The sequence below is a fragment of the Choristoneura fumiferana genome, chromosome 16 (assembly GCF_025370935.1).
Source record: "Choristoneura fumiferana chromosome 16, NRCan_CFum_1, whole genome shotgun sequence".
Classification (NCBI taxonomy): domain Eukaryota; kingdom Metazoa; phylum Arthropoda; class Insecta; order Lepidoptera; family Tortricidae; genus Choristoneura; species Choristoneura fumiferana.
The window spans coordinates 18,629,290-18,641,421 of NC_133487.1; the positions used below are offsets into that span (position 1 = coordinate 18,629,290).

General features: G+C 40.5%; 2 protein-coding genes across 2 annotated transcripts in view; one reads left to right on the top strand and one right to left on the bottom strand.

The window, feature by feature from the left end:
• Positions 1-12,132, bottom strand: part of gogo (thrombospondin-1 like protein golden goal) — a 533,136-nt gene that overhangs the window by 321,264 nt on the left and 199,740 nt on the right. The gene's annotated exons all lie outside the window — the stretch shown is intronic.
• On the top strand, positions 1,762-8,424 carry LOC141436298 (uncharacterized). The gene is made up of 5 exons (XM_074099209.1): positions 1,762-1,880; positions 2,644-2,866; positions 3,574-3,767; positions 6,838-7,050; positions 8,019-8,424. Exons 1-5 carry the CDS (start codon positions 1,835-1,837, stop codon positions 8,054-8,056), a joined length of 714 nt encoding a protein of 237 aa, XP_073955310.1. The 5' UTR covers positions 1,762-1,834; the 3' UTR covers positions 8,057-8,424.

Genomic DNA, 12,132 nt, shown 5'->3' on the forward strand with positions numbered 1-12,132 from the left:
TCGGGGTAGGCCCTCTGAGCGGTGGCGCGTGTGCTCTGAGAGGAAGGAGTACGAATTAGTCCGAAGGATGTCGAGCTAAACTCAATCAAAGGCGTGAGTTATCCGTTTTTTTCATAATAGAAACCTTAAGCCTGTTTCCACCTGGGTTGCTGAAAAAAAAATATCGGTATACAAATATCACAAAATGGAAAACACGCACACCAACGTAATAATAATAATGTATTTTTTCAAATAACAATGATTAATTTATTTGTTGGTACACAACTTACAAACTAATTTAGTACAAGATAGTTTTTTTTTTTTTTTTTTCAATTTAATTTAGTACAGCTCAAAATTAAAATTATCAATGCAAGGTCAACCTGGATTGCAACAACCATCATACTCGCTAATCCAGCAGCCAGCCGCAATAATAGTGCCACTGTGTTTCGACTTCAAGACTAAAACAGCCGATGAGTTGACATGACTTTCTGCCAAGCTTCTTACGACGCATTCTTCTTGGCAATGTTGTACAAAAATGGACATTGTACAAAAAAAAACGAATAAACAATTTGTTTTTTGTTCATTTTTTTAATGCCGCCTACTTACGACAAGTAGCAAAATCAATGTTAATTTAAAACAGAGCTAACAGAACGCATTAACATCTCCAGACATAGGTGCTTTGTGCTTACAGGTAATCAAAACAGGATGGTTGGCCTTGTGGTTTTAATTGAAATTACCGAGTGCCTTTCAGCTACAGATTTTTGTTTTGTGATATCTTGAGGTGAAATATGGAAAAAGATGCGAAGACAGCACCATGCACCACCTGTCATCAGATTAGATTATACAGTAATTAAATTATACATACAGCGCGACTAATAGGTGAATAACGGGTGTGGCTCTGGTGGAAATGGCTGAGAGGAGTGAGGTCTAGTCTGGGTCAGGGGGTAAATGAAGCGATTCTATTGGTTAATGAAAAACACATTCCTCGCAACATATCCTCGTACATCTCTGGTGGAAACGCAGCCTTACAGCACTAAGGGCCTGTTTCACCACTTGTCGACTAACTTTAAGTGTCAGATAAAAGTAATGCCGTCTTTGTTTATTCGGACAAAACAAACAGAGACGGCATCACTGATATCCGTTACTTAAGAGAAGTCTCTTCGTTCCATTCTCCATACAAACGTAGTCCCGGTCTCATTTGAAAACTAGGCAACAGGAATAGATGAAATTTGTAAGTATGGACTAGACGTAATTATCTATGCCTGTGGTTTTCAGATTTTCATATAAATGTGTAATATCAGAATTACAGGAGCTCAAAAGTCGACAAAAAGGGATGTCAACTTTGCACGAGAATTACAGAATAATAAAGCATTTTTCCAAAAATCGAAAAAACCACAGGCATAGATATAATGAATATCTTGATTGTAAAATATAATTGATTTCTGTGCTCTATACTTTTGGTATAATATGAGGACAACGAAACCACAAATTAAACCGCCCAAATCTTGAAAAGCCTACAGCTATCTCGATATAAATTACGGACGTCGTTGCGGAAGGCATGAGGGAGCATGGGGGGACGGCTGCGAGCGCTTATGGCACGAGCGATAAAGACAGCAATATTCCAAACGAATACCTAACACGGCCGCGCGGCCGGCAGGGAAACTTCTCTTAAAGTTAGTCGACAAGTGGTGAAACAGGCCCTGTGTTTAATTATGGCCGAAATGTCAAGGTCTACGCGACAATTTCGGGTGCGATAAATCGCGTCCCCGCGGCCCACTGGAATGCATTTTGTAGCCCGACGACTCTGCCATCAATTTTAAATAATAAATGTAATTTTCTTGGCAATAATAACGAAATGAGCTCGTTTTGTGTTTGGACGGTCGTCGTTATTCTCTATCAGAGTGAGTACGAATTGAGTTTGGAGGGATTGTTGAGTTTCAGCCAAGCAGACAAGCGCTTCATTGAAACTTGTGATGTTCTTCTATGTTATTATTTCAAGCTTGTTTAATTGCCTAGCAAAAGTTAATTTTGAACATGAAACTACCGTGAGACTCACTCATATTAAATTATATTGTAACGGATAACTCACGTCTTAAATCGAGAAGAAGAAGGGCTACGAAATATAGCCCGAAACATGTCGAGCTAAACTCGATTTAAGACGTAGTTATACGTACAGTATCATTTAATACGTACGTACTAATCCCTGGTATTTAATTCATCGTAAATATTGAATTGAAAAAACTAGTGAATTAAGTAGTGTTGTTCAGTCAACCCTACTCTACCACCTGCTCAATATATTTGTTACTTTTCACGCTAAAACAGCTCGATGGGTTTGTATGAAGTTTGGTGTGTAGATAGCTGAACGTCTGGAATAACACATAGGCTACTTTTTATCCCGATATTTCCACGGGATTGGAAAAAAAACCCAAAATTCAACCGCTATGATTAGAGACATGACATTTGGCGCAGATTTACAACGTTAATGAAATCCACCATAATAAAAATCATTTTTGGAAAATTCCATGGAAATTTAGTCAAATCCCGGTATTTCAATTCAACTGCAGGATCTAAAGGATTAAGTATGCAAAGCCGCGGGTAAAGTGTAGTATAAAATAAAGCAAGTAACTTGTGAAGCCGTCAGCATTCTCATACATTTACTTCCAGCAATAATCTGCGTCGTATTCAGCTGGCTAACACTAGAATGTTCGTTCGCACCACACTCCAAAGAACCTCGCCAGTTGACCCTCATCAAACTGCTGTACCTCTACGAGCCCCAAGCCTGTGGAAGACAGTACTTCTATAACCACACCACGACGTACAAACAAACAGTATGGTTCTCCACCATCGTGTGGCCAGAGAATAACCATATCGCTACTGCGTTCAGAAAGTAAGGTTCACTCTCCAGCTTTGTTGAGTTCCTATTTTTTGTGACAGGTAGTTGTGATGCCCTCTCTGTTTAATTGAACGAAATAAAAAAAGACTGCTTCTTTATTTATTTATTTATTCATCATCATCACAGCCTTGAAAATTTACGGCATTATAATGTATACAGTTCGTACCAATACGCTTTAAATTTCAAAACACATTATACATTATACTTTTATTTATGTCTAACACAAAAGATAGCAGAAATTCTACAGAGAGCGGTAAAGGAGTGATAAATTTACCACCCCATTCTTAAAAATAAAGCGGCAATTACACTGAATCGTTAGATGCAAAAGTGTAAAGAACACGTTAATCGGCCGCATAGCAAAGAACATATTTAATTCACATCATCATCCTAGCCTATATACGTGCCACTGATGGGCACAGGCTTCCTCTCAGAATGAGAGGGCTTGGGCCGTAGTTCTGACGCGGGCCCAGTGGGGATTGGGAACTTCACACACACACTTAAATTGCTTCGCAGGTTTGTGCAGGTTTCCTCACGATGTTTTCCTTTACCGTAAAGCTCGTGGTAAATTTCAAATTTATAATTTTGCACAATGAACTTCTAAAACTCACAGGTGCGAGCCGGGGTTTGAACCTACGATCCTCTACTTGAGGGACGATAGGCCACCACGGCTTACAAATACAGCTAATTAAATTAATCCCTAGTAAGGTGAAGCTGTCCCTATGTCTACACTTGGCCTGGCTGGGCCTGGCGCTGCTGAACGCCAGCCAAGGCCGGCGGGAGTGCGGCTTCTACGCTGTGCTGCTGCCGCTCACGGCAACTGGCGTGGCGATACTGGTGGTAGATTTGGTGCACGCCGCCCTGTTCCTACGGGACGCTAGCTTTACCACCACAGAGTGTGAGAAACAGATTTCAATTAATGAACTAAAATAATTTCCTTGCTCACCCGCGACCTTAAGATAGCTAAGCTTATGCAAAATATGCGTATTATGCGTGTGCATGTGTTGTGTCTAACAACTGGTAGCATGGTGTACGGTTGTGTCACTCTGAAGATGAGCTCTGGTTCAGTTCGAAACGCGTCAGTGTAGTGTAGTGGTGGTGATAGATGGGTTTGTGTGATTTGTGTGTGTTCTTACAGCGTGGAGGAACTGCATGAACACGCATATTTTGCATAAGCTTAGCCATCTTAAGGTCGCGGGTGAGCAAGGAAATTATTTTGTATCAGCTACTTAAGTATCCTAGGCGTATCCAATTCCATCTGGAGTATTGCTCTTTATGGATGTGAAACGTGGACACTGACACAGAATGATAGGGCAAGACTGGAAGCCTTTGAGATGTGGTGCTGGAGGAGAATGAAAGGCATAAGTTGGATAGAAAGGAAGACCAATGAGGAAGTCTTGAGAATGGTTGAAGAACGGAGAACAATCCTGAACACTATAGATGCTAGACGCGGGAATATGGTCGGGCATTGATACGACACGACGACTTCTTCAAAACAATTTTGGAAGGAAAGATCGAGGGAAAGAGAGGAAGAGGTCGACCTAGGCGCAGCTACATCGATCAGATAAAGGAGAAAGTTGGCGTCGCGTCGTATCAAGAGGTCAAGAGGATGGCTCAAAGGAGGGAGTATAACTCTTAAGTTGAAGAAGAGAGATCCAATTCATCATCATCCATGTAGGACATCCACTGTTGGACATAGGTATCCACTATAGACCTTCAGTTGCTTCGGTTGGCAGCGGCCTACATCCACCGTAAACCCGCGGTTTTAACCAGGTCATCCGTCCTTCTCGTTGGTACACGTCCTACGCTGTGCTTGCCGATCCACGGTCTCCATTCGAGAACTTTTAGAGAAGTATCAAATTAAATTACACCATGTTTTTCTGAAAATTCATTAACTTACAGACGGCTCAGTTAATTGATAGAAACTACCTGGTACCGCGAATCGGCAAGCGTGGCGTAGGACGCCCTCAGACTAGGTGGAGCGATGATCTTCGCAGGTTAGCTGGCAAGAACTGGATGAGACTGGCCGAGGATCGTGCTCAGTGGCGTGCAACTGGAGAGGCCTATGTTCAGCAGTGGACTAAGATAGGCCGATGATGATGATGATGATGACCTGGTAACTTTAGTGAGAAGCCCTGGTGGCCTAGTGGTTTGACCTATTGCCTCTGAAGCAGTATCGTGGGTTCAAATTCCGGCTCGCACCTCTGAGTTTTTCGAAATTCATGTGCGGAATTACATTTCAAATTTACCACGAGCTTTACGGTGAAGGAAAACATCGTGAGGAAACCTGCACAACCTGCGAAGCAATTCAATGGTGTGTAAAGTTCCCAATCCGCACTGGCCACCGTGGAAACTACCTATTCTGAGAGGAGGCCTGTACCCAGCAGTGGGACGTATATAGGCTGGGATGACCTGGTAACTGACTTTTGGCCAAATCGAAAATATATTTTGGCAGTCAAATCATGGATGTTAGTATTGATTCCGATTGTTAGTTCTCACTTTCCAAAGTTTTAAGAAGAAGTACCAAAAATACAAAGAAAATGTAATGTATATTACACAGTAGAATAAACTGATCAGCGATACGCGACAATATTAACATCAAGCAACAGTTTCACGTATCACAGGCAGTGGAGTGTCATCGACATTATCGACCCGGAATTATTGAGTCCACTTGGAAGCGTTCAAACGGTACGCTATTAGCATTATCGGTCAAGTAGGTGATCTTGAGTGAGCGTCTGTTGATCAAAGACTGAGATGATATATTATATTTGTTAAAATTTCTGAAGTAGCATTATCGGAAACACTGATGTGCAAAGGAAAGTTTCCAAAATTGCGGAATTTTTCGCACAGGAAACTTTCGGAAACTTCTCGCAATTTTGTATGGGTATTAAAACTTTCCGTTTCTAAAATTTTAATTTCCTATATTTCTTGTGAAAATTTCCAGAAATTTCCGAAAACTTTTTTCAACTTTCTGGAAACATTCCGCAAGTTGCACATCTGTAATCGGGAAGCAAGTTTTGTCGCGTAACACTGTCACTTATTCTTAATGTAATGTTTGGTCTTAGCGACTTTGGTTTTGGCGACCTTAGGCCGCGACCACACCGCTGCTTAAAATACGCAAACGGCGCGGAATCGCAGTGACTTGCCGTAAATGTCAGGACTTTACCGCATGCTCTCTACCAAAGATAGACGGTACTTATTGAGCAGCAGTGTGGAGGGCATGCGATAAAAATGGTGCGCATACGATGCGTCTCTGCGATTCCGTACCGTCACCGTTTTTTAAGCAGGGTGTGGCCGCTCGATCGATGGTTTCGTATAGTTTTAATTATCTCCGGCTTTCACATGTCTCAATGCTGGGCACTGCACTCCCCTCAGACGGAGAGGGCTTGGGTTCATACCCACGCTGGTTCAGTGCATATTGGAAACTAAACACTATTGAATCGATTTGATGTTTCTTTCACCAAAATGCCCATGTCAAATTTCGAGTGCAATTTTGCACATTGAAAAACTCAGACATATGAGTCAAAAGGACTCTGCTTGAAAGGTCAAACCACTACTCTATCGCGGCTGGGAAAATGTACGTGGAGCACTATGACCTTAATCAGAAATCATTATCCATCGTCATATCAGCCTTAGGACGTCCGCTCTGGACATAGGCTTCCCCCATAAATGTCCGATTGCATCAGTTAGCAGTGGCATATATCCACCGTGAACCCGCGGCTTTAACCAGGTCATACATCCATTTCGTTGGTGAACATCCTAGGCTGACTTGCCGATCTTTGTTCTTCATTCGAAAACTTTTCGGCCCCAACGGCCATCTGTTCTCCGTGCACCTATGGTTTGCCCATTGCCACTTCAACGATCTAATTCGCTTGGCAAGATAAGTACGCTATCACGCCTGGAAAAATATGAATGGAGTATTATGACCCTGATCAGGGCGCAAAAATGTTCTTCTTATCTCATTACAGCTGCCATCTTGGAATATATAGGGTCTGGGTCAGTTCTGCGCCGCATAAAAAAGAAAGCTCCTTACGACGAACAGCTCCAGCCGTTCATCATAAACGATGATACCACGTGGATTGCTCTGATGTTTGCATACCTGAGCTGCCGCGGCGTTGTCCAATGGATCGTCAACTTCTGGATAGTTCAGGACACCTATTTTAAAGGACTTGAGGTTTACCGTAAGTATAAACCAAGACTTCTTCTTCTGAGACGAGACTTGTGCCCATCAGTAACACATATTTAAGATTAACCTGGAATATTGAGGACATGGTTCTGTTCTGTAGTTACAATTCCAGCCTAATAGAAACTTATGAGGTAATCTATGATGACGACATAATACAACACAATTAATGTATGCATAGTGCGTGAGAGAAGGATAGAAATTAATTTGCAGCGTGTAGCGTTTACCAGTGCACATCAAAAAATACTGTGACTGTAATCTACTCGTAACCTAAGGTGGTTGTTTATGTGTCATAATAATATAAGAACCTGGGCGACCGAGCTTTGCTCGGGCTAAAAGTCAATTATTACGACCAACCTAGATCGTTTTGTCATCTCCGAAAACCACCACCCACATACCAAATTTCATCGAAATCGTTGGAGCCGTTTCCGAGATTCTGATTATATATGTGGTAACCAGTTCGTGAATGAAATGTAGCAGTAGTTTGTAATGCCTTTATTGGCCAGCGCATTTGAAAAAAAATGATACAAATCGTAAAAATTACGTCAGAAAGAAAAACACAATAAGCACACACGCCTGTCTACGTTCGTCGTACGTCGTCAACTGCCATAACATCTCATTTGTTCTTCACTCAAACTCAGTATTCATTCTTCGTTCAAATTCAAACGTACATCATCTCATCACGCTTCAATACACGCATACCACACTCCACATATATATACTTACAAGAAAATTGCTCGTTTAAAGGTAGATTAGATAATGTGGCGGAAACGTTAACCTATTTAATCTTAGATTTATATATATCATCGAATTTCGAGTTTGTTATTTATTATGCATCCCGTCTAATTCCTCTAATTGAGGCATGATTGTAATCATTATTTATTTTTTGCGTTCAAAAACGTGCACAGTTAAGTATCTCTAAATATTCCAAAAACATAATCCTTACTTATTTCTGCTTATTTACAGGTTACCTGTCACCGACAAGACGAGGGGTAAAGAAATGATCATTATTAAAAGAAAAACGAAGAACATTCTGCGAATGATAAAGCGAAATGTCAAGCATCAAATATAAAGGGATCGCTTTCTAAATATATTCGCACACGTTTTGACATCTCATATTTTTTTCTTGTACATATTTTTCACGATCCCACGTACGATAATATCTGAGGTCGTTAATGTGCGCAATTCAGCTCCTTTAATTGCTTCCTCCTTTCAAAAGGTTTCATTCCTCGTGAAAAGCATCTTTTTACGTCCACTGTACCTTATTTTCTTCTAATTTAGAACTGCGTGTTTTATACAAAATGCATAATATGTGAAGCCAGAACATGAATAACCTATTGGGACCGTGCAAAGGTGGGGGACCAAAACGACCACAGCGCTCGCTACGGCTAAAAATAACACCAATGGTGCTGGCTTTAGCAGTCAGATTGTATGATTTTTTCAGTAAGCATTGGTTGTTTTTAAATAAATATGGTCTTAGCAAGATTTTGCAGATTTCCAAAAGTATAGTGGTGGTCACAAGAACAACGAAAAAATGGCTAATTGCCGTAAGAAGAAATTCGTGGTTGATGTTGATGACACATTACCCCGTTTTCGTGACAAGTCAATACTATCATCGTTCATATTTTTCTGATATAGTGTAATATCACGAGATTCCATTTTAATTATTACGATGTTTACTAACTTCTTCACTGACAGTCACTGCACTTCACTAAGTCACTTCTACTAAGTCACTGACATAGCTGGAAAAATATGCAAATTGAAGTAGCAATGGGCAGGCCACATCGCTCGAAGAACAGATAACCGTTGGGGGAGAAAAGTCCTCGAGTGGCGACCACGAACCGGAAGTCGAAGCGTTGGCAGGCCTCCCACCAGGTGGACTGACGACATCGTGAGAGTTGGATGCAAGTCGTTCATTGTGGCGTTCTAAGGGGGAGGCCTTTGTCCAGCAGTGGACGTCTTCCGGCTGATGATGATGATGATGAAGATTACTAACTTCTTGCTTGACAGCTGTAACAACATATGCCCAATAACTCCGATCAACGACAATAATGTCTATAGTTGCCACCGGAATGTGGCGCTGTAGTCATGAACGGTCTCAATTTCGTAAGAACATAATTTCCTTGCACTCGTACTTTATCGATGTTCATCTTTACTTGTATATCCTTCTATTTTACCTTAATAAATGGGGTGCTTCCTATCCCTCCCATTAATTCACTAGTCCGTGAAATTTTGTAACATAAGAACGTAAAGTATTCGGCGTACATAAGCGAAGGTTTCTTTAAACCACTACTCCCATCATTTTTGGTACGTAAGTATATTTATTAAAATTTCTGTCATTTATGGCGTACCTTTCTTCAGTGAACCAATTCGATTTCTAGGCTTCTATAGAACTTTTATAGAACCTTATCTTCATAACTTTGTGAATAAAATTATTTCAGTAACCTATACTTGGTTTGGATAGGTATTTAACGAAATGTAAACATACTTCAGCTGCTAGATTTTGGTACATTCAAGGATTTTAAACATTTTACTTTAAAAAATACAACATATGTACTTTAGTTTCCTTTTAGTTAACCTTAGCGGTCCCCCGACACCGACGACGCTTAGATAAAAAAATATTACTAGGTACTTATACTAATTTAACTTAGGCTAATTTTGCGGGAAATCAGCATAGTCCCCAAGGGATAGGGATAAACGAATTCTTCGCAGATGAAGTCGGGGGCAACAGCTGGGTAGTGCATAATTATATTTACTTTTTAGTTGTCTTTTTTGGCGGCGTTTTTTTCGGGCATTTTTTTTATTTTTGCCGGCGTTTTTTAGTGTCAGGGGTTTTTTTATTTTTTTTTATTTCATGTGTTTTAAACTTTAGTATATATTTTTTGTACTAGTGTGTTGGATATCCTGGCTGCAGCATCAGGCCGAGAATGCCATAATCTTGCATAGTTAGGTATATAGCATACATAGTTGTTTTAAATTTTCGGTCCCAAATATGTTTGAAAGTAAAGTAAATATCCATTATGCGTCTACGATTCCTACCGCAGCGAACAAAATAGCTGATAATCTTGAAATGGCTGTACCGATTTTGATAAAACATGTCTAAGAACCATCGCTAGAAAACCTGCTTTGAAATAAAAAAAAACTGAATTCAAATCGGTCCACCCTTTTAAGAGCTGCGGTGCCACAGACAGACATACAGACATACAGACACACATAACGGTCAACCCCCCTCTTTTTGCGTCGGGGGTTAAACACAACGTCAATTGGTCTCTTAAATATTAAAACTCCCCACATTATACTACCTATCTAAAATTTTACACTTCTGTATTGAAATACACTAGTCTAGTTTGTATTACGATGATAGATAAGTAAAATGTTTTAAATCCTAGATAAGTAAAATGTTTAAAAACTTAGGCTAACTTTGCGGGAAATCAGCATAGTCCCCGCGGAATAGGGATAAAACGAATTCTTCGCAGATTCACAGACGAGTGCATAATTATTTTTACCTTTTTAGTTGTCTTTTTTGGCGGCGTTTTTTTACATTTAGTTAAATACCTATTCAAACCAAGTATAGTGCGTGAGGTGCCTTGTTTAAGGATAGGACCTGATAGGACTGACCCATCTCTTCCCGTAGATGTTGTAAAAAAAATATCGGGATAAAAAGTTATCTATTATAATATATCAATCCGGCACACGCACACACACACAGAGAGAGAGAGAGAGAGAGAGAGAGACTCCCATTTATGATACGAGTATCAGTAGGGTTGCTAATAGTCCAAGCATCATTCAGTTCACAAAAGAAGCTCTCTATAAGCGCTAGATAGCGCAATCCGGTTCTATATCCTTGTATCGGAATTTTAGAGGCTCCTTCAATAAATTGCCCCAAGAGCGTATTATCTGCCGTATTGAACCCAGAAACGATTATTTAACTCGTACAATGTACAATGACTCCGAGAACTTTGAGGCTACCTGTTAAAAATGGAGGGAGACATATGGGAAATAGATTATCTAGTTTATCCGCAACTTCGTCCTCGCAGAGTTTTAATTTGCTGTTGCTTCTTTATCAACAATCAACTTTCTATTGGAGACCGCCACTACATTATGTACCACATCCAAATCAAAAGTCTTAGAAATGTACCCAAAATTAATAAAAAGTTTTAGTTCCGTGATTCACAGACGGTTCTGGCAGAAAATCAGCGCTGCGCCGTCTATTGCCGGCCGCGAAGCCAACGAGTTTGTGGTGGCCAATCGAGCGCCGCAATGTAATTCAACTTGCACGATTTTTCTTGCAAGTCTAAACTCGGCTTAAGTCAGCGGCATGAAAATACTTAGTGCATAATAATATGTCGGCGGCCGATCGTAAAATCCACCAGATCACGAAATTCCTAGGCAAATCGTGAAATGGCACCATTTCATGAATTGACTAAGGGACATCCGCCATATCGTTTAAAACTCACCGTTTAACGATTTGCCTGGTGGCGTTTAGGCAGATCATGAAATTCCTAGGCATATTATGAATTGCCGGCGTTTCCTGATTTGGCCAGTTTAGGCAGATCATATAATTCCTAGGCATATCATGAAACGCTGCCAGCATATCGGTTCTGGCACTTCGCCGGCCGCTGCCACGGCACGCTCGCTTCGCTCGCTCGGCTCGTGCGTTGTGGTCACAATTCATTCCGCTCGTCGTACCTAAATTTTTATTTTTTTCGGCATATCACGATTTGCCCGGTATAGAGCTAGAAATATCGACGAATGCGTTGCTCTAATCGATCTGCCGTATTGTTTTTCAGGCACATCGTGATATGCCTGGCCAATTTTTAGGCATATTATGAAACAGTGCCATTTCACAATATGTCTAGGATTTTCGTGATCTGGCGGATTTTACGATCGGCCGCCGACACATACACACTTCCAGAATTGTGTATGCGCTATTTATATGTTTATGTTTTTGTCTTATTTATGAGTAATTATATCCCATCTCAAATTGAACATCCTTACAAGCTATTAGGATTATCTCATTATAAATCCTATCAAGCCTTTAAAAAAGTCATAAAACGGCGAGACTATAAATCAGCGAGTG

What these genes read in the sequence shown, in the direction of transcription:
- LOC141436298 (XM_074099209.1), top strand. Translation starts at nt 1,835, where the DNA reads ATGAGCTCGTTTTGTGTTTGGACGGTCGTCGTTATTCTCTATCAGA. An exon ending in CGTCGTTATTCTCTATCAGA is followed by an intron (nt 1,881 to 2,643) that starts GTGAGTACGAAT and finishes ATTTACTTCCAG; the next exon opens with CAATAATCTGCGTCGTATTC. An exon ending in TAAAGGACTTGAGGTTTACC is followed by an intron (nt 7,051 to 8,018) that starts GTAAGTATAAAC and finishes GCTTATTTACAG; the next exon opens with GTTACCTGTCACCGACAAGA.